At 45.8% G+C, this 22,478-nt stretch overlaps 2 protein-coding genes and 1 long non-coding RNA gene across 7 annotated transcripts in view; 1 reads left to right on the top strand and 2 right to left on the bottom strand.

The window, feature by feature from the left end:
• MAPK9 (mitogen-activated protein kinase 9) overlaps positions 1–12,289 on the bottom strand; it is a 69,817-nt gene extending 57,528 nt beyond the window's left edge. For 3 of the 4 annotated variants that reach the window (XM_065917241.1, XM_065917244.1, XM_065917245.1), the window contains exon 1: positions 12,083–12,289. The gene's annotated coding sequence lies outside the window, so the exon portion shown is untranslated. Of the gene's footprint in view, positions 1–11,038; positions 11,067–12,082 lie in introns of those variants that run through there. The other variant, XM_065917242.1, reaches the window with a different exon arrangement.
• Positions 12,290–12,456: 167 nt separating this feature from the next.
• Positions 12,457–22,361, top strand: LOC136155484 (uncharacterized). 2 transcript variants are annotated; one of them, XR_010660830.1, is made up of 3 exons: positions 12,457–12,874; positions 20,052–20,179; positions 21,593–22,361. It is a non-coding gene; the product is annotated as an uncharacterized lncRNA (long non-coding RNA). The 2 variants fall into 2 exon arrangements; XR_010660831.1 differs by having other exon boundaries at positions 20,049–20,179.
• Positions 20,954–22,478, bottom strand: part of GFPT2 (glutamine-fructose-6-phosphate transaminase 2) — a 43,586-nt gene continuing 42,061 nt past the window's right edge. The window contains exon 19 of the mRNA XM_065917240.1: positions 20,954–21,805. Coding sequence (XP_065773312.1) covers positions 21,761–21,805 — 45 coding nt within the window. The 3' untranslated portion in view covers positions 20,954–21,760. The remainder of the gene's footprint in view (positions 21,806–22,478) is intronic.

Below are 22,478 nucleotides of genomic sequence, written 5' to 3'. Positions count from 1 at the left end.
GACCTGACAAAAATGGCAGGATCTGGTAGGTGGGGAAAAGAAGGAAATGCATGGCTTAGAGGAAGAATGTGTGTAACTTGTTGCCCTGTAGGAGATGGGGAGAAATAAAGGTGAAACAGCGGAAGGTAGGCAGGAGATAACTGCAGAGTTGGAGAGTTTGACTTTGGATAGGTCTAAAGAGGCCAGGGACAGTATGAGAGGGCCCGGCTGCTGACCTACTCCAGGATCCACTCCTCCCTTCACTTTAATAATAAGAGCCATCCTGTTCCAGCTGGACAAACAGCTGTCCAGCTAGAGAAGACATTTGGCCACTTTCCTGGCAGCCAGGTGTGGCCAGACGACCAACTTTTACCTAATAAGATGTGAGCAGAAATGATGGATGTTACTTCTAGATCATTTTTTAAACAGAAAGCTGCTTGCCTTTCAATCTATCTTTCTCCCTTGCTGGTGGCTGGGTGATCAGCAGTTGTAGTCCCAGAAGTTACATGCTGAAGACACTAGAATCACCCACGAGCCAGAGTCCTGAATGTCGGTGTGGAACAGAGCTGGGCCATTCTGGTCCACCTGTCCACATTGAGATTGGCATAAATTAATCTAGATCATGTTGAATAATTCTGGAAATCTCTTTGCTACAGCTGTTGTAACCCATACTCTGACTGGTACAGTATTAGATTAGCTTTTGTGAATTTGGGAAGTATATTACATCATTGTGTTACTCACTTAGTTGTGTTCAACTCTGTGACCCCATGGACTGTAGCGCACAGGGTCCTCTATCCACGGAATTCTCCAGACAAGAACACTGGAGTGGATAGGCATCCCCTTCTCCAGGGAATCTTCCCAACCCAGGGATCAAACCCTGGTCTCCTGCATTGCAAGCAGATTCTTTATCATCTGAGCCACCAGGGAAGCCCCCTATATTACATCATTAGATCAATAATTAATACAATTTCATCTCAAGATTTTAAATAATTTTTAAATTAAAATAAGTTGCCCTTATCAGGCAGGAAAAAAGAAAGTCACTTAACAAAGAATCTGTTAGGGCCACCTCCTCTGCCAAGCCTGGGCTTCATGAGAGCAAGAGAAAGAACCCCAAGCCCAAAGAAGAAAACATAAAAATTAACTGTTAATGAAATCAACTCCTGAGATGTATTTCAACAAAATGGACCTCGTGATCCTGGTGGCTCAGCAATAAACAATCCACGTGCCAATTCAGGAGACGCAGGTTCAATCCCTGGGTTGGGAGATCCCCTGGAGAAGAAAATGGCAACCCACTGCAGTGTTCTTGCCTAGAAAATCCCATGGACAGAGGAGCCTGGCAGACTACAGCCCAAGGCGTCACAAAGAGTCAGACACTACTCAGCTACTAAAAAACAACCACAAACAAAAGAAACAGTCACAAACAAAATGGACATCAACCAGGCTTCAGAAGACAATTTACAAATTGAGCAGTGTAAGACTTCTTCAGGCACCCACATTACCAACACACGGAAGGCAGAGTCCCTGACTTGACTCCCATCCCCAGCAGGGGCTGGCTCCTCACCTCGGCGCCCAGCAGTGGGACCCGCCGCCTGTCACTCAGCTTCGGTAGGCCTGCCTCTGCCCCTCTCTGCCAGGCGAGGAGCTCCTCAAAGGGAGGATACACTCTGCGCTTACAGACCTGAGCGTGGTGAGTGGATGCCTCAAGGTCAGGAAGCGGCATGGCCTTTGCTAAAGGCAACTGCCTCATGTCTACACCCTCCCCACTTACCATGCTGCTTTGATGAATGCTTGTCAAATGAATTGCTCTAACTGAAAAACTCTATTTCTTCAAGATTGGAGACTCCTGTAGTATCCCCTACAGGATATTGGAGTAAAATCTACCCACTCTATGAACAAACATTGGGCAGGAGGAACATTCCTATCTATTTACAGCCTGGAGTAAGAAATGCTTTAAAACTTTTTCCTCTACCTCTAGTATTCTAAATATAAACAATTCAGGTACTGTAAACATAGTATTAAATCTCTGATGAACTTTTCTTAATAAAAAAATTAGCTCTAACTATAGCTTTCTGGGGCTTAGTGGTAAAGACTAGTGGTAAAGACCCTGCCTGCTAATGCAGGGGATGTAAGAGGCACAGATTTGGTCCCTGGGTCGGGAAGATTCCCTAGAGGAGGGCATGGCAACCCACTCCAGTACTCTTGCCTGGAGAATCCCATGGACAGAAGAGCCTGGCGGGCTACAGTCCCTGGGGTCACAAAGAGCCGGACACGACTGAAGTGACTTAGCACAGCACATCTGTCCACCACAGCTGTACAGTTATAACATTCAACTGGGAAACAGCAGTGGGGAGCATGTAGTGCGAGTCTTGGGGAGATGTCAGCTACTATTTACTACTCAGCTCTCCCAACAAACATTTCCTGATAGCCTGCAGTGTACCAAACATGAGGGGTGTGTGTGTGTGTGTGAATGTGTGTGTGAGTGGGTGTGAGTGTGTGACTGTGTGAGTATGTGTGTGAGTGTGAGAGTGAGTGTGTGTGTGTGAGTGTGAGTGGGTGTGTGTGTGTGACTGTGTGAGTGTGTGTGAATGTATGTGAATGTGAGTGGGTGTGAGTGTGTGACTGTGTGAGTATGTGTGTGTGAGTGTGAGAGTGAGTGTGTGTGTGTGAGTGTGAGTGGGTGTGAGTGTGTGACTGTGTGTGTGTGAGAGTGTATGTGAATGTGAGTGGGTGTGAGTGTGTGACTGTGTGTGAGTGTGAGAGTGTGTGAGTGTGTGTGTGTGTGCATGTGAGCATGTGTGTGTCTGAGGGTGTGAGTGTGTGTGTGTGTGTGTCTGTGAGTGTGTATGTGTCTGAGAAAGCGTGTGAGAGTGTGTGTGTGAGAGTGTGTGTGCGTGCAACTGTGTGTGTGTGCAAGTGTGTGTGTGAGTGTGTGAGTGTGTGTGTGTGTGTCAGTCGCTCAGTCATGTCCAACTCTTTGCCACCCCATGGACTATAGCCCACCAGGCTCCTCTCTCCATGGAATTCTCCATTCAAGAATACTGGAGTGGGTTGTCATTCCTTTCTCCAGGGGATTTTCCCATCCCAGGAATCGAACCCAGGTCTCCAGCATTGCAGGCAGATTCTTTACTCTCTGAGCCACCAAGGAAACCATGGAGTACTAAGCAGACAATCCTTTCCCTCCAAACCACCAACACATAATTATCATACCATACAGGAAGTGTCCTGGGGGTATGCGCTGTCTGCATGGCAGAAGTGCAGCAGAGTGGTGTGCAGAAGGAGAGAACAACTGGAATGCATGAGTGAGAGGCAGATGCAGAGGAAGGTTTCCTGGAGGAGGCAAGACCTGCATGCAAGTAACAACCTAGCTGTGACAAAGCATGTACTTTCACAATACTGGTGAGTATAAATTACATAAATTAGTAAAACACTATTTGGAAGTAAAATAGGTAATATCTAAGGAAAAATCTGCATGACTCCACCTGACAAACATACTTGTACAAGGATGCAAAGACAACCGTCCAAGGATGTTTACAACACTGCCTGTAATAGGCAAAAAACTAAAAATAATCTAAAAAGTACCCTTGGAATGATTGAATAAATTATGGCATAAAAGCATAAAAAAGCCATTAACAATGCAGGGACTTTAGGCATTGATATGCAAAGACGTTTAAGATGTATCAGGAAATAAAACAAGTCAAAGAAGAGTACATGCAGTAAATGCCACTGTACAGAAAAATACACAAACACAGTCAATACACTAGCAAGTGCAGAGAAACAGTGGAAAATGAGACTTTCATTCCTGACATTATAACATTTTTTTTTCTTTTACCTATACACATATTTCACATTTTAAAAACTAAACGCTTTAAATAAAAAGCTGAAGAATGGTCACCCTGACCCCTTTACAGAGAATGGATTTGAGGTAGATGAGACGAGACAGGGAGGCAAGAGGGCCAGGATCAGTACACAGTTACATACATTCTCCTGCAGGTGGTGACTGCAGCCACGAAATTAAAAGATACTTGCTCCTTGGAAGGAGTTATGATCAACCTAGACAGCATATTAAAAAGCAGAGATATTACTTTGCCAACAAAGGTCCGTCTAGTCAAGGCTATGGTTTTTCCAGTGGTCATGTATGGATGTGAGAGCCGGACTATAAACAAAGCTGAGTGCCGAAGAATTAATTGATGCTTTTGAACTGTGGTGTTGGAGAAAATCTTGAGAGTCCCTTGGACTGCAAGGAGATCCAACCAGTCCATCCTAAAGGAGATCAGTCTTGGGTGTTCACTGGAGGAACTGATGTTGAAGCTGAAACTCCAGTACTTTGGCCACCTGATGTGAAGAGCTGACTCATTTGAAAAGACCCTGATGCTGGGAAAGACTGAAGGTGGGAGGAGAAGGGGACGACAGAGGATGAGATGGTTGGATGGCATCACCGACTCAATGGACATGAGTTTGGGTGGACTCCGGGAGTTGGTAATGGACAGGGAGGTGTGGCGTGCTGCAGTTCAAGGGGTCTCAAAGAGTCAGACACGACTGAGCGACTGAACTGAACTGAACTGAACTGAACAGCTTGTGAGATCCAGGGTACTATCCTCACCCTGCAGATGAGGAAACAACTTGCAGACAGGAAGTAACTTGCCCAGATTCTCAGCTGGAGTGTAGCATAGCCTGGATTTGAATTGAGGTGTATTTGACTACAATATCCATGCTCTTCCCAATATAGTACTGGAATATCTCTAATTTTACTTAGAAAGTAAAGTGATTGCCAAAGGGCTAGTTAGAACCAGGACAAAATAATACAGGTCTTCACAATCTTGTTGCCTTCAACCCACCTAGACACTTTTCTTCTGATGATGAAGATAAAGCAGTGATCCACAGAATCAAACCTTTAATTACACTAATGCTTCAGAATACCCAGGGCATTCAATATTTAAATGAACTGACTGCTGTGATTAAAAGCAGATTTTCACAATCACCTTCTTTGTTTCAATGCTTGCTGCTAAAAGTTTTAATCAAATTGTTCTTTCTTCCTACTTTATTCTCATTAAAAATAGTACGCCTGTGTGTGTGTTAGTCACTCAGTCGTGTCTGACTCTTTGAAACCCCAAAGACTGTAGCCCACCAGGCTCCTCTGTCCATAGAATTCTCCAGGCAAAAATACTGGAGTGGGTATCTATTCCCTTCTCCAGGGATCTTAGCACAACTTTATCTTTTCTGAATAACCAGAAACCTTACAACATCTCAGAGCCACTCTTTTGAACATCAGTTCTTAAGTTATGGCATATACTAAGACAAAGAATAACAACTAGTAGTTGGCTATCATATTACTCACAGTTGGATCCTAAGTGTCTAGCAAGAATATCTCCTACTGGCCCCTTGCAGTCATCAGTCTCCCCACCTCCAGCCCTGATACCCAGTGTTGTGAGTAAACACCTCATTGTGCCCAAGACACACCAACAGCCAAAGTGCTCTCCCAGTCTCCATTCCTGATACCTCCAATCCATGGTCTGTGCACATGAAAACCTTTACACGAATGCTCAAGCAGTTATATACGTAAATAGTTCAAAACTGGAAGAAATCCAGATGTCTTTCAGTGGGTGAATGGTTAAACAAATTTCTGTACATCCATCCATACGATGGACTACCACCCGGCACTAAAAATGATTGAATTATTGATACTCAGCAACAATTTGGGTAGGTCATAGGGCATTATGAAATTTTAGTGACAATTTTAGTGATAAAAGCCAATTTCAAAAGGCCCATAATTCATGTATACAACATCCCTAAAATGAAAAATTACAGCGATATAGAGCAGATTAGTGGTTACCAGGAATTACGGATGGTGGGGGGTAAGGGGGGCGGTGTGGTTATAAAGGGGTAGTACAAGGGAGATCTTTGGGATGATGAAATAGTTCGGTATCTTGATGGCAATGGCGGTGGTTATATGAACCTCCATATGTGATAAAACAACAGAGAACTATACAAACACTGTACCAATACTAACTGCCTGGTTCTGGTATCGTACTATAGCTACATAAACACGCAACCGTCGGGGGATACTGGGTGAAGGGGGCACAGGACCTCTCTGAACTATTTCTGCAACCTCTTAGGATTTGTAATTATTTCAAAATAAGAATTAAAAGAGATTTGTTGAAAAGGATTTATGATTATACTACCCTTATGTTTGAGTTCCTTCAATAGTGACCGACTGTGTTAAGAGCAAAACTCTAGTGCACCAGCCCTGAGCACTAGAATTTTATTCTTAACACAGTCGGTCACTATCGAAGGAACTCAAACATAAGGGTAGTATAATCACAAATCCTTTTCATAGGGATAGGGTGGAGAGGGAAGTGGGAGGGGGGATCAGGATGAATATATGTAAATCCATGGCTGATTCACGTCAATGTATGGCAAAAACCACTACAATATTGTAAAGTAACTGGCCTCCAACTAATAAAAATAAATGGAAAAAAAAAGAGTAAAATTCTAATCCTGCGAGCAGCAGAGGAGTTCTGTAGGGCCTCTGGCTCACTCTCAAGCATTATCAACCCCACTGGGAGCAGCAGACCAGCTACTGTACACCTTTAGGTCTCTCTGCCTGATAGGACTTCCCTCTCCGTTCTGTGCTCCTGGCCAAACTTCATCCTCCTAAGTCCAGGGCAAGCACCTGCTTTTCCTGCAAGTCTCCCTCAGTAGGCCTTCCTTTCCACTTGTGCCAGGCACTCCCCCTTTTCTGGGCCCCACAATCTGTATTCGTTTGCCTTGCAAGTCTATCTCTGCTTCTGCTCTGTGAGCTCCTCTATTTCTCAGTCCTCTGCTAATTACACAGTGAGTGCCCAGTAAATACTTGTTAAAGGAAAACTAAATGGGACGATAAGTGTAAGGCAGCTCTGGAGTCAGGGTGAGTGAACCTGGGCAAGTGACTACACTCATCTGTAGAACGGAGATAACTGCAGAGTCTACCTCTGAGGACAGCCAGCGCAGTGCTCAGCATAGGCCATGGTTTCACCTTAGCCGACCTCAGAACAGATGTTACCACACCCACTCTGCTTGTTCCAAACAAATATCTGCATTCTGAAAATGTGAACTAGAACCTGGTAAGTGCAAAGGTTGACATGGTTAATACTGGTGAGCAACTCCATGAACGATACGACAGGAAGCAATGCACAGAATTTACTTTTCATTCTAGGGTGTGGCAGATAGATGATGTGTCATGAAATTTTTAGAAATCATCCACTCTACAACATATAATAGTAGCTATGTTTCTGAGAGTTAAGAGTTAGAAAAACAGATTTGATTCCAGAATCAGAGCTAGGGGATTCACTATTTGGTTTGCATCCTTAAGCCTAGATATTCTGAAATCAAACTAGTAGCAGCATCAATTTAGATACACAATATTCAAATAGTGTAACATATTAAATTATTTACAAATCTGTAGAAACATATGTGTATGTATAAACATATATATTTTAAGGAAAAGGAGTTGTTTTAAAGGCAATTATTCTTATTCTTTCTCTCAGAATCATTGTAGGGAGTGGAGCTATGCTTTTTAAACAAATTGTTCTAAGTAAAAATATGTTTTTAAACCAAATCCCCAGGTTTTTTCTATGTTGGCCTAAGGAAAGACAAGCTAACAGGTGGTTTTCACACTGTTCATTCTCCTAATGCCAAATAATTCAGGTATGGAAATACTTTAAATAACAACCTTAAAACAGGCCAGAATTTATTTAACATAAAGAGAGTTAACATCTTGCTTTTGAAAACCTGAAAGTGTTAGTTGCTCAGTTGTTTCCTGGTTTCTGTGTTCTTGGGATTTTCCAGGCAGGAATACTGGAGTGGGTTGCCATTCCCTTCTCCGGGGGTTCTTCCCGACCCAGGGATTGAACCGGGATTTCCTGCACTGCAGGCAGATTCTTTACCATCTGAGCCACAAGGGAGGGGGAAAAAATACCCACCTCATTTGTAATCCATATATCCTTAGAATCTATTTTTATTATGCCTGAAATGTTTTAGAGTATGTAGTCTTTACTTAAGAAAAATTCTTAGGTAAAATTAGCTAGGAGAAAGAGGGAGTAGAATACTTTATAAAATCCAAAACCAAGAAAATGAACCAAAAAACTAAATAAAATTAAAAAAAAATCAAACTTGCTAAATTCCACTTTCAAATATCTAGTAAATTTCCTTAGCTATAAGGAATTCCTATGCTAAAATTGAGACTACTCTTGCTGATTATTTTTATATCTATTAATTTATACCCCAACATTTTCCAAAGAGGATTTGAGGCACCAGTTAAAAACATTTTAGCTGGCAATCCAAAGGCCAATATAAAATCTGAAAAGACCCACAGTACTTTATAAAAAATGAATTCTTGCTGTGCAAAAGATACACAAACTTGTCCCCCCAAATAATTTGGCCTTTTAATGAATCAAAGGGTCCAGGCACTGAGTATCAACAGTAGCTAACATCATAGTGTGAGTCAAGCAAGATTACTTGCCTCTAGAGGAAGCGCACACTCCACCTAAGAAGGCTCCCTGGATCCAACCAAACCTAGTCTAAATCCAACTACAAATTTTCAAGAAATACAGAGAAACACGAGAAATTACATTGCAGAGGTACAATCAGTAAAATCCCAATAACAGAAATATTATCACTTCAACAAATAAACAACAAGGAAAAGAAAAACAGAAATAAAGCGGGATCTACAGATTAAAAGATATTATCAACCAAACACAATAAATGGTCCTTATCTGGATCTGGAGTCCAAGGAAGAAACTATTAAAGAAACTATAAAATTTATGAGACAACTGGAAATCTGAATGCTAACTGGCTATTTGATATGACAGAATGGCTAATTTCTGCTTTTCCAAGTTTAAAAGAATCCTTATTTAAAAAATTTTTCAGACATAAACTGAAAAACTTATGGGTGAAATGACATGATAGTTAGGATTTGCTTGAAAATGAAAGTGCAGTGTGTGTGTGTGTGGGGGGGGGGGGCGTGTATGAGGGTTGTAGGCATGAGGTCAGGGATGAACAAGGTTGACCAGTAGTTAGTAATTGCTGAAGCTGGATACTACTCTGTTCACTTTCCTACATGTTTGAAATTTCTCATAATAAACAGTTATAACAAAGACTGTTGTTGAAACTAGTTCATACAATCACAAAAGGCCAAATACAAATTTAATAATCCTTAAGGAAAATTATGTAAAAATGTCACCTTCTTAACCAAGTATAACTAGATCAGAAACAGCTGTGCGTGCATGTGTATTAGTCACTTCAGTCATGTCCAATTCTTTGTGACCCTATGGACTGAAGCCTGCCAGGCTCCTTTGCCCATGGGATTCTTCAGGCAAGAATACTGGAGTGAGCTGCCATGCCCTCCTACTGCCAAATCGACAATGTTAAGGAAAAAATGTGGCTTTGTTTTACCTCATATATCATGAAATAAATTGGTTTACTCACTAGTAATTGCATCATCTGCACTTTTCTCTATCCAGAAAGTTAAGACATTTTATTTTAAACAGACAAATTGAGGTGTACCCTCTAACACTTATTTAGGAAGGCCAAATAAACACATTTTAATCTGTCAACAAATTACTCAAAGTAGCAACCTGAAAATTAAGTTCTCAGGAGTGGATTCTCCTCAAGAAACTCAGGAAAATCAAAACTCTTCAGAAATGACTATGCCAAAATAGGATTGTCTTTAACCCTGTAGGATCGTTTTGAAGGGGAAAAAAAAGGCTAAATGAAGGGAAACACTAACTAGATTGGATTTTATTCTTCCAGAACAAATTAAGAGCCAAAGAAAATACTCAGACCTAAGGGGCTCAGGAAAGAATGCTGATCTGTGGGAGACCTGGGTTCAAATTTCACTTTCCAGCTGCTTGCTATAAAACAGACTGCTCAAACTCTGGGAGCCTCTGTTTCCTTCTGTGTAGAAAGTGGAGGCTAGCAGGCTTCCTAGCTGCTATCACAGGGCTCCAGTGACAAAAGAGAGTCCCTGGACAAATAGGGCCTAGCTCCCCTAGCCTTGGGCTACCTTTCTAGCTCACTGCAACTCTTCCCTCCTAAACAACCTGCCTTGAAGTCCGGAGTCCAACAATCCTGATATAAAACTGAATGAGGTCTGCATTTGCTTGGCTCATAGCACTGAAAACATTTTAAAATAAGCTACTGCCAACAATTAAAAATGAAGAGAGTACAGATACAAATCTCAAGTTCTGACTTCTTTCTAAAAATTGCTGGGTAAGTGGCGTCTGGTTCTCAAGGGTCTCCACTACTCCAATCTCTCACACCTGGCCCCACAGACTGAGTTTTGACCCCAATATTGGGCTGAATATGGGAGAAGGGGATGACAGAGGATGAGATGGTTGGATGGCATCACCGACTTGATGGACATGAGTTTAAGCAAGCCCCAGGAGTTGGTGATGGACAAGGAAGCCTGGCGTGCTGTAGTCCATGGGATCTCAAAGAGTTGCACACGACTGAGTGAGTGAACTGAACTGACTGGGCTGAAGCTCCCCCTTCACCCTGCCCTTCCCCACTTCTTGCCTTCCCCTAGACCTGACAAGCTTCTCATCACCATTCAAGTCAACTCCAGCACCAGCCAAGCACCACCACCTCCTCCAAGCTCCCACAGCACAGCCCCTCCTCTACAGCAAGCTGTCCGAGCACTGTCTGCATGTCTGCTTTCTCTACTGGGCTCTTGGGCTCTCCGGAGGAAGGGACCCTGTTGCTACTGCCTTTGTGTCCCCAGGGCTGAGCAGAAAGCTGACCTAGATAATGTAGAATTCAGTCAATGTGTCCTGAATGCGAGGAAGGAAGTTAGAGCTAAAACATTATAAAAATGTCAGATTTTATATTACAGCTTGTTCTGATAGTTACCAAATAAAGGGGTCAAGGACATCAAAATGTTTCACAAAACTAAAGCAACCTACCATCTGCATACAAGTTTCACAAGTTAGTCAGAAGTCACTAAACAGAGAAAGCAGAGGCAACAGGCTGGCAGGGTCATTCATTCATTCATTCACTCACTTAACTAATATTACTGAATACTTACTGTGTGCTTTCTAAGCACTGGGGATAAAGCAGTGGACAAATCAGACAACTACCTGTTTTCATAAAGCTATAATCCTAATGGGAGAAACAGAAAATAAACAGGCAAATCAATAGAATAGTTTCAAACCAGATACTGGAAAGAAAATTAACATAATGAGACAGAATGACTAAAGGAATAAAAAGGGTGGTCAAGAACAGCATACTGTAAATTGAAACATGTGAGGAGAAGGACCAGAAGGAGTCAGCTCTGCAAAGATCTGGGAGGCAACTCCAATCACTGGATACAAATGCAAAGGTCCTGAGGTAAACAGGGCTGAATGTTCAAGGCCAGTAAGATGCGTAGGTTAGGAGACCAGTGCTCCGGGTTGGGGGACTTATCGGGGGTGAGTTGGTCAGGGCCCGCTCAGGCACTGCTGGGCACTGAGTATGCAATGACAAGGCACTTGGGGAGCACGAGGATGGAGGACTCTGGGCGGACTCTGCTACACTCAAACCAGCAAGCAGTATCCCGCCCATTTTTCCACAAGTGTGCACCGGGCGGGCTCCTGCCCAGGGGCTTTCACACACATTCAGAGAGCTTGACAACAACCCTGTCCAAAAAGGGGAGACATTTCCCCCACTTTGCCGAGGGGAAAACAGAGGAACAGCAAGGATCAGTGCCTTCGCCAAGGTCGCAGGAATCAGATCCCAGGCTTCTGAGCATCCGGGAGGAGGTATGCAGCTGGGTGCCAAACAATCGGGGCGGGGGAGGGGGCGCCCACAGACCCTCCAGCAGGTCTGCCGGGGCCAGAGCGGGTAGCGAGCCCGCAGCTGTGGGGCGAGGACAGCCGGGCGTAAGGGGGTGACTGCGGCAGCCTGGAGGACGAGGGGCTGCGGCCGGGGTCGCCAGCACCCCGCAGACCCCGGTCGGCCCACAGAACTCGGTCTTCCCGCTCCGCACCCCCCTGTCCCCGCGGAGCCTGGCCCCGCGGCCTTCCCGCCGCCCCTCCCCGGCGAGGCTCGGTCCCAGAGTCCCCGCTGGGCCTAACCCGCCCGCCGGGCTCACCTCGCCTCCCCGCCGCCGCGCCAGAGGGAGAGGGCTGGCGGGCGGACTGGCGGCGCAGCGCGCTAGCTGCTCGCGGCTCCGCTGCCCCGGGCTCGGCCGGCCGCCCCGCCCCGCTCTGCTCCGCTCCGCCCCGCCGCCGCCGTCGCCGCCGCCGCAAAGGGTGTGAGGGGCGCCGGGGCGCTTAGGACCCTTCCGGTCTGGATTGCTTCTCCTCCGCTGCAGCCGCCGCCGCGGCGCCCGGCCTGACCGATCCGTGCCCCGGCCAATCAGCGCGCGGGAAGCTGGGCGGGCGCGGCCAATCGCGCGCGCGCGGGGCTGGGGCTACTGCCGGGCGGCTCCGGAGGAGAGGTGGGGCCAGCCCGGCGCTGGTTGACCAGTTCTTCGGAGAGCGGCGCTCGGCGTCCGCGCTGCCGATCGCTCTGCGTCTTATTGACGCAGGCCCGGCTCGGCGCGCCGACTGAGCTCTACAGGCGCCCGCGATGCGGCGGCCGAACACCGCGCTGGGAGGCGATAGAGAAGGGGACTGACGGAACCGAAAGCCTGGCCGCTGGGCTTGCAGGTGCAGACTGACAGCGGCGAGTCGGTCTGGAGGAAGGTGGAGAAGGTCCATGAGGGGAGGGCCAGGGCGACGGGGCCTTGGCGTCCAGGACTGGGAGGCGGAGGCGGCAAGGACGTGGAGACGAGAGGAACGGACCTTGGATTCCTTTTCTCACTGTGAAGGAGTTTGAGGGTTGCTGCCAGAAGCCGAGGCATGGGAGAAGATGGCCATGTGTAGGCACCTGGGCCCGGCAGGTCAGTGACAGAGGGGAGGAGGAGACTGGCTGGTGAGCCTGGAGCAGAGTTCAAGCCTCTCGAACAAAAATTGCCACCATCGAGGATTATGGGAAACTCAGGAGGTCTGACTCTCAGAGCTGTAGTTTTACAAAGGATCATTCCTGGTCTTCTCAGAGGAGAATGGCAGAGGGAGGAGAGGGAGGAGAAGGGAGGGAATGGAGTGCAGTGCTGAGGGCCCTTAGGACCTATGATTTGTTGGTAGTGACCTTCTTCAGAGGCATCTCCCCCGGCTAGCCTCTGGATCTGGTTCCAGCAGGTCTGAAGGTGTGAAATGATGGGTGAGTTGTTGTCAGATCCGTGTTTCCATTAGCAAAGCTAGAAGTGAGGCACGAAGCCTGGACCCATTGGGGAAGATCTCAGAGCTCAGTGGGTGGGGCGAGAGGACTTTGGGGATGGGGAGACTTGTGAACTGTAAAGGAGGAACAGCCCTCATAGGGTGGCCAGGGCAAGGGCCAAACTGGAGGGAAGGAGCAGGACTCTGCAAATGGGGAAGTTAAGGGGCTAAGGGGCTCCGAGCAGAGTGGCAGAATTTGGGGAGACTGGCAAGCCTGTGACCCAGGGCCAGGCTGGGGGCACCAGGCCCTCAGAAGAGGGGTAGTGTAGAGGAAGGGATCCAGGTACAGAGTTCCCCTTAGGCCACCCTCGTCTTGGCTACCAGAGCGAGTTTTCTAAAACTAAGCATGGCCCATCCGCGTTTGAAATTGTAGTTCCCGAGTGTAGCCTGCACTGATGAGGGCCCACCTGATAGGCTCCTGCCCACACCCAACCATGCTGCTCTCTGTTCTGGAAGCACAACAGAAAATAGGAAGCAACAATTGCCACCATCAAGGATTATGGGAAACTAAGGAGGTCTGGCTGTCAGAGCTGTTGGTTTACAAAGGAGCGTTCCTAGGTGCCTTTCAGATTAGAAAGGAGCACCTATTCTCAGATACACTGCAGTCCTGACTTTGCAGCAATCACCCCCATGCAAAGTGAGTTCCAAAAATCATTGTACACATCAGAGGAGAGCATGTCATGTAGTTTTCTGAAAGGATTCCGCTTTTTTCTGGCTTATGACGTGCAGTGAACGTTTATGGACACAGCTGAAGTGACAGGATAGAGGTCAGGGAGCTGGCCTGTACTTGGAAGAGTGTACAGAATTCCAGTGGAGGCTAACAAGTGAGAAGATTCTGCCACAAGTGTGTTGAGAACTGCAGGGATGGGGGAGAGGGGAACATATGGGCATGACTGACAGCTGATCTAGCCTGCCAGGTGGGGAAAAGCAGTTGAGGAAGGCCTCCTGGACAAGAGGAAGCCTCAGCTGAGGATGGAAAGCCAGCAGGAATGTGCTGGGCCAGTGCTTTAGGCAGACAGAGCATTCAGACCCAGCGGTTCTGAGGTGAAGACCTGCACGCTGTGTTCGGGGAGCCACACGTCAGCTATTCTTGTTGGAGGTGGAGAAGGGATACTGGAAAGTTATGGGGGCTTTGAGGTGGGTGGACTGGCACGGGTGACTGGAGGCCCATAGTCTGGCTTCAGCTCACTAAGTGCCTTGTTTAACCCTGAGAGTTTTCTAGGTTTCTATGTTTTTTAGTTGCCAACATTTAAAAATTGGGAGCTTTCACCTTGAAAACTCTCAAATTGTTGGTTTCACTGTCTGGCTAATAGTTAAAGCTCTGGCAACGTGAGGTTCACATTCCCATAGTTTCAGCTGGAACTGAGTGGCAGCTGCCCCATTAGGTGAGACCCTAGTTCACCACAGTCTTAACTCCCTATTACCCACTTCTGCCTGCGACTTCACTCACTCCTTTCCTACTGGGCCTTGGGGCATCACAGGGTGGAGACCTGGCTATGGAGGTAATGGGCAGCTGCTGTGGAGTGTGAAGAAAGGAAGTGAGCAATGTGATGGGATGTTTGTTTTGGAAAGATCATTAAGGCACATGAAGTTTCAGGGTTGAGGGACTTAAGATCACAAGACCAATTAAAGAGCTATTGCTACAGCCCTCTAAGAGAAGATGACAGCTGGCCTGGGTCCGAGGCAGCAGGTGTCAAGAGGAAGGAACTGGTTTTAAAATTGTTTCAAAACTTTAAGAAAATGCAAGTTAATTTACAACCCACTATCAGTACACACCCCGCTACACACCCCAATAGGATGGCTGTATTAAAAAAGACAATAGCGAGTGTTGGCAATGTTGTGGAACTCTCATACACTGCTGGTGGAAAAGCAAACTGGTTTATCCACTTCGAAAAACAGTTTGATAGTTTCTGATGACATTAAACATATACCTGTCATATCGCCTAGCAATCCCATCACTGGCTATATACCCAAGAGAAATAAAAGCATGTTCACATAAAGAATGTTCATATCAGCTTTATTCAAAAAAGTGAAAAACTAGGAACAACCCATGTGTCCATAATTCAGTGAATGGAAAGGAACTGTGGTATATCCGTGCAGTAGGATATTGCCTGACAGCTGGCCTGATGGCAAGTGCACAACAAGGAAAAATACTAAAAACAGTAAGTGAAAGAAACCAAACATAAGACCACATATGATTCCATATATATGACCTTCTGGGAAAAGCAAAGTCATATTAGTGGTTGCCAGAGGTCAAGGTAGAGGGCGGGGGGAGATAATTACCAGGAGCCACAAGTGAATTTTTAGGGATGATCAGTTCAGCTCAGTTCAGTTGCTCAGTTGTGTCCAGCTCTTTGCAATCCCATGGACTGCAGCACTCCAGGCTTCCCTGTCCATCACCAACTCCCAGAACCTGCTCAAACTCATGTCCATCGAGTCAGTGATGCCATCCAACCATCTTATCCTCTCTCTTCCCCTTCTCATGTCTTCAGTCTTTCCCAGCATCAGGGTCTTTTCCAGTGGGTCAGTTCCTCGCATCAGGTGGCCAAAGTATTGGAGCTTCAGTTTCAGCATCAGTCCTTCCAATGAATATTCAGGACTGATTTCCTTTAGGATGGACTGGTTGGATCTCCTTGCAGTCCAAGGGACTCTCAAGAGTCTTCTCCAACACCACAGTTCAAAAGCATCAATTCTTCAACAGTCAGCTTTCTTTTTGGGATGTTGGGTATACTCTTATTTGTATCTTAATTATGGTGGCCCTCATATGACTATGACATGGGTTCAGTCCCTGGTCAGGAAGATCCCCTGGAGAAGGGAATGGCAACCCACTCAGTATTCTTGCCTGGAAAATCCCATGGACAGAGGAGCCTCATGGGCTACAGTCCATGGGGTTGCACAGAGTCGGACATGACTGAAGCGACTTAGCGCACAGGCGTATGACTATATATGTATCAAAACTCAGAACTGTGCACCTAAGAAGAGATGACTTAATGTGTGTAAATTATACAAAGAAAACTTAATGTAAAGGAAAAAAAAAACTTTAAGAGGTGGAATTGTTGGGTCTTGGAGATACGGTGTAGGGCTGAGAGAGGAGTAGTCAGGAAAACCTTGCTTGGTTTTTGACTGGGGACTTCTGCCCTTGGCCTGCCCATGAGGAGGCCCTTTAGAATCTGTTTCTGGCTGCCCTTCCCTGCCCTGGATGCTGCAGACACTGCCCACCTCCCCATCCCACGCGGGCCTCTTTGCCTGGGTTCCAGTCAGGCTCTCCACTTCAGTTATGGTCCTTTGGGCAAGGGATTAGCTTATTGCCTTGGTTCCATGTGGAGTGGGCTTTCAGTCTCCCCCTACACGGCCTGCTCTCCCTCCACTCCCCTAAGCCCTCCTCTGTCTTCTCCCCAACCCTTACCAGGACCAGAGATGTGCCAGAGGGTTCAAGTCAATACTGTCTCAGTTGTGTTATAGAAAGTCACACTGCAGTTAAGCCAATGGGGACAATGTGGGGAGTTTCCTGCATCGTAGCACCTGAGGGATTGCAGGGGTAAAGCTGGTCTCCGTACTGCAGGCTTGAGAGCTAGGGTGAGGAATTGGCAGCCAGAGGGAGGCTCTCTGTCCCATCCCATTCCTCTGTGTCAGCTTCCTTCTTCCCATTTCACCTTCTGCTCTCCCACCACCTGAGGGGATGGCCCTCTGTCTCAAATCAAGTTTGAAAAACCCCCATAGGGGGACTGCAATAGCTCGCTCCCACCCCTGTGCTGGTCAGTCGGCCTCATATGAGGACATGGAAAGAGACAGGGTAGAAAACAGTTGGGAAAGGCAGAAGTCTGGATTTTACTTTCCAGTGATAAGAAGCAGGGTGTCCGAGCTGGGGGCATAGCTGAAAGTATGGGAGCTGTATGCGAATGGGGACCCCATGGCCCCAAGACTGAATGCCGTGATCCTCAGCGCTCCTCTTCCATGTCTTTCCCAGAGTACCAGCTGCTGGACCCTTGCTCAAACGCAAGGGACTGGAAAACTTTTCTGCAAGTCTGACCAACCCTGAAGACTAAAGGAAAGGCCTGACCCCCCATCTGCCCACAAGTCCCCTACCACATTGACCAGTGGTGAATCTCAGCATCAAAATAAGTGCCACTGTGTGCCCAGGACTGTTCCACCTACCTTGAATCTGACTGAACAGTCCATGGTCACATGGCAAAGAAAACTAAGACAAATCAAATAGAAAAACAGGCTATGTAGAGAAGGAAATTCCAACAGAAAAAAAAAAATCTTTGCAGGCTTCAGAGGATATGAAAAAATATTGCCTCCTTGAAACAAGAACCACCATTAAAAAAAATTCAACACACAAACTATGTCTTGTGCTCTCAGCTGAGATGGCTTAGAAGCGATGACATCCCGGGAGTAAGACACTCAGAGCCTAAGTCTTGTTTCTAATGCCATTCTCAAATAAAGGAAACCAGGGGTCCTTAGAGTAATGGCTGATTCTAGGACAGGGTCTGGGAATATCCAAGATGAGCCTAGAGCAGGCTGTAGGCAAGACAGGAAGTGCTTCCGAAGCACATCCACAAACAAGGGGGCGTGCCACAGGAGCCCACTGAAGGAGTCCCAGTAGCCATCGCTGAAAAATTTGAACAACAAAATAAGTAACCTAGTTCTAGGTTGTGACTCAAAGTATGAAAATAAATATCCATGAGTTTCATAGTAATAGAAATAGATGATTTAACAACAAAAAAGTGGGGGAGAACAGACAAATCTGTACTGAATTCCAAATAATTTATGTGGATACGTCCCTCCTATGGAGGTGAAGCATAACTCCTTACTCTTTAAGTGTGGGGTAGGCATTGTGGCTTCCTTCTAAAGAGTTCAGTATGGAAAGCAGATTCCCCAGAAAGCCCTGGGGAATAGAGAATCTGACAAACACTGCCTTGGTCAGGTGACCATGTTTAACATCACAGTGATAAGACATGTTGACAGTATGTACCCTTGATATGAAATGATGAGAATGGCATTTTACTTCTGGAGTCTTCCTCTCCAAAACACAGAACACCAGTCTTAACCATGAGAACCATGAGAATAGCATCAGACAGATACAAGTGTAGGACATTCTACAAAATATCCACCAATAGTCCTCAAAACTGTCAAAGTAATAAAAAACAAGGGAAGTCTGAGAAACTGTCATAGCCAGAAGGAGACATGTGATGTCCTTGAATAGGAAAAGGGAATTAGAGACAAATTATGGACATATGAATAAATTATGGGCTTTAGTTAAACATATCAGAGCTAAAAAAAAAAAGCTCTTGGAAATTAAATCATTTGGAAGAAATGAAAAATCTTGGTAGTAGACAGGTTGGGAGAGAAAACTGAAAAAACCTCCCAATTAGTAGCACAAAAAGCTAAGATGAATCATAGAAAGGATAAGAAATTACAGGTCATTCTAGTAGTTTGACCTCTGTAGTCAAAGTCTCTACCCCTGAGATATATGTTCCAGCAGCTTCACCTCTGAATAACAGAAAGGCTTGAGAAGCAAAATGAAGTCTACAAGAAAGTAACTCAAGAGAACATCCAGACCTGACAGTTATGAGTAACCAGACTGAAGTCAACACTAAATGAAGAGAGATCCAAGCCACCTTGTTGTGATATTTGAGAACATAGGGACCAAAAGGAAGGAAATAAGGAGGTCACTGACACAGGCGTACCAGAGGGACTTTGGACTCCTCAGCTGCAATACTGAGAACATGATAAGGGATCGTTGCCTTTATGATTCTGAAAGAAACATTTTTATCTGACCTAGAATTATATAACTAGCTAAACCTTCAATCAAGTGTGAGTAATAAAGTCATTTCTGGACATGCTAGGCCTCAAAACATTTACCTCCCAGCATCTTTACTCAAGGAGGATGTGCTCCACTAGAACAAAAAAGAAAATTCAGAAGAAGACTATGAGACAGGAAGCAAGAGAGATGAGCGATGAGGCGGGACTTCCTGGAGGAAGATGAAAGGTGACCCCAGAGTGACAGCTCTGCTGCTGATGGGGAGGGCAGCTGAACCACATGGCCTGTCATCACCAAGACCCCCATTTCCATCAGGTCACCTTCTTTACTTGAGCACAGAATGCTCAGGAGAACTGGCCCAGATTCTCATCAGTGCTTGCCTTGTCTTGACCATGTGTAAGAAGGGTCTCTCCTCTTAGGCTCTGCTGAGGACACACACATCACTCACAGGGGTTTTCAGCTTTTCCCCGAGAACAGGAAGTAGACCACGGTGGGCTCAGGAGAAGACAGAGCAGCCACTCTCACTGACTCGGCTTCTGCTGCATGTCCAGCACCTGGCTGACACCTGTTTATGGAGAGCCCTGTTTCTCAAACCCACTCGTGGTTTTGCTTGCAAGTTCCCCAGAAAGGGCTTTGTCACTTCCCGGAGAAACGGAAGTCAGACCGTGCCCCAGGACTGCTCTGCTCACCTCCTCTGGGAGCCTCTGCCCAGCGGGGGCAGCGCTGCCCTTCCTGCATGGCTGGTGTGTGCTTGTCCTCTGATTTCAAGACTAGGTAGTAATTTTGTTTAAATATTATTATGTGAATATGATAAACAGAACTATAAAGAAAAGCCAGGGATGAATTAGTATGGAAGTGAGGATAGTCATCACTTCAGGAGTGAAGGATGAAATACATTTTTCTGGTTCCTGTTCAGATAAAGATGTTCTGGCTAGTTTGTAGTCTCCTAACCTCAAAAGTTGTTCTGGTCATTGTTTGGTCAGGAACCAGAGCAGGCATTTCCAGCAGAACTTACACCCTTGTTTATTTGTAAGAAGGGCAGAAGGAAGGTCTGAGAACGCCATCAGGGCCCCTCGGGTTCCTGCCAGCTCTTCAGAAGTGGGATCCTGGAGGAGCCACAGGAAGCCTCTGTTGGTGGCCAGCAGTGTGGAGCACTGAGTGATGGGTGAGTTTTATGGAGCACTGCCATAGTGGGTGTATCAGTGCTAAGGGCCACAATAGGACCCCCTATCTGCTTCTGCCAGAGCAGAAATAAGAGATACGAATTTCTCAATGAATAATACAATTTCTAAACTTTCAAATCTCCCAGGAGTGCTTCTCACTGGTGGAATTTAACTGGAAATGTAGTCCCCCGGTTTCCAACCCCCGTTATACAGGGGAGAGCCTAGAAGGAGATGGAAAAGTCACTGAATAGCCCACAGGTAATTCAGAGCTAAGACCTGATGGTATTCTAGAGCCCCACATATCAGTTAGTTGCCATGAAGACACCATTCGTGCTATCTGGGATAGCACTTTCATAGGGAGCCAGATTCCAACTGCAGAACTGCCTCTCTGGCTTTCTATCTTCCTGCCTGATTCTATTAATAAAATTGGTAACTTTATAGGATCATTGGGGAAAAAAGTACAAATCTTGAGTTTCACCTCTGTATGCTGTGTGCAGGCTCTGGGCAGCCATCTCAAGCAGAATCTCATGGCCCAACCCCCTCCAACATCTGTTGAGTGGATTCTCATTCCAGAGTTCCAAACCTCCTGCATTTTGTCCCACCCTAACACAGTCCTCATTTTCCTCCTAGAAGCATACAGGTCATGGGTATGGGGGCAATGCCAGTGGCTACCAAGAAACAGGGCCGCCCCCATGAGTTACTGCTCAGTTTGTTTTGAGGAGCCCTCAAAAAATATGTACACAAAAAGAACAAGATTAACACACACACACACACACTAAATTTTACTGTTATTTATTGTCTTAAAATTGCATAGTACTTTGATTGTGCATGCTTTTAAATAGAGGGCAAGGTAGCCCACTTGAAACTATTTGCTTGCATGGATTTTTCGGGCTGTTTTTACTATGGGCAGGAGCAGGGACCAAAATGCTGCCTGGGCTGAAAAAGAACCATGATGAGATGAAAGAGAAGTTGGACAGGCGGAGAGATTTAGATGAGAAGACACTGTTGAAAAGAGCTGCGATGTCATAGACCTATGGAGGCATAGGAAGATGGTGGGAGGCAGCTTCCTTGAGGTCAGGGCACAGGACTCAGTAGCAGCCAAGAGAGGATGGGAAAGGAGAAAGGAGTCCAGAGGGGCAATGCCTGGCACTCAAATCTGAGATGAACATTCCCTGCCAGGGACCGGGTGCACTGGGTAGCCTGAGGGCACCGTTGGCTACAGAAAGCCACATACTAGAAAAATAACTTAAAAGCTATACAACTGTCATTATAAATACTTTGTCTTTAACTAGTGTTGGTTAAAAAAGGTTCACAGTTACTCTGAAGAGAGCTGTATCTCTATTGCACGGTATTGGAAGAGTCTGCTCAGATCCCCATGTGTAAACAATGATTCCCTTCTCCTCTGGCAACTTCAGGACACAGAGAAAACACTACCTGCTGTAAGCAAAGCACTTGGGTACAAGGCACATGGAAGCTGTCAAGCTCTATCGGGATCTACTGAGAACACGCCGAATGCCAGCTTTTCTTCCCACTTGGTTTCACTGGGACAGGTCTTCAAGGTGGCAGTGGTCTCCTCTCCATTCTCATTCCACGGTTACAGACTTGGCCAGATTTCTGGGGAAGTCAACCTAAAACAACAGAAAGTAGCTGCTCAGACCCACAGGTCTTAGCAACATACTGTTGTAAAGCCAGCTCTCAAAGTACTTTACAATAGGGAGATGAATATTCCTGGGCACCTCCAACCATGAGCTCCTTGAGACCTGCATCTTGGAAGGGATTTCTTATTCTAGAAACAATTATGTTTATACAGTAAACGTTAATGGTGCACCTGATATGTGTCATGCAGTGTTAACACTATTAAAAGGATATGATTCATGCTATTAAAAACAGCTAGCTCAATTTGTACTGTTAAAAATTCACTTTTCTTGGAAGTAGACACACTAAAATATTGGTTAAGGGTGGGGCTTGGGAAGGAAATGTGACTGAGGATGGTTGATAAAGTGGGCTTCGACTTTATCTACAGGGTCTTATTTTGTTTACAATAACATTAAAGAAGAGAAGAAACAAATGTCAATGATGGATGATGTATGTACCATCGGATGTTTGTTATATTGTTTTTGGTGTTGATATGTATTTTTTAAAGCTCCTCAGAATAAAATTGTAATAAAACTTCTATCCGCACACTCTTTCTGGTGAGATCATAAATTGGTTCTTTTCTGGAACAGAAATTGAAATAGGAATCCCAAAATGTTGAATGATTTGCTAGATTGAGGATAAACCTTCTAATATGGGAGGAAGATG

This window comes from Muntiacus reevesi, chromosome 1, assembly GCF_963930625.1.
Source record: "Muntiacus reevesi chromosome 1, mMunRee1.1, whole genome shotgun sequence".
NCBI classification, from domain to species: domain Eukaryota; kingdom Metazoa; phylum Chordata; class Mammalia; order Artiodactyla; family Cervidae; genus Muntiacus; species Muntiacus reevesi.
Note: the sequence above shows the minus strand (reverse complement) of the source record. Positions and strands in the feature narration are given on the sequence as shown.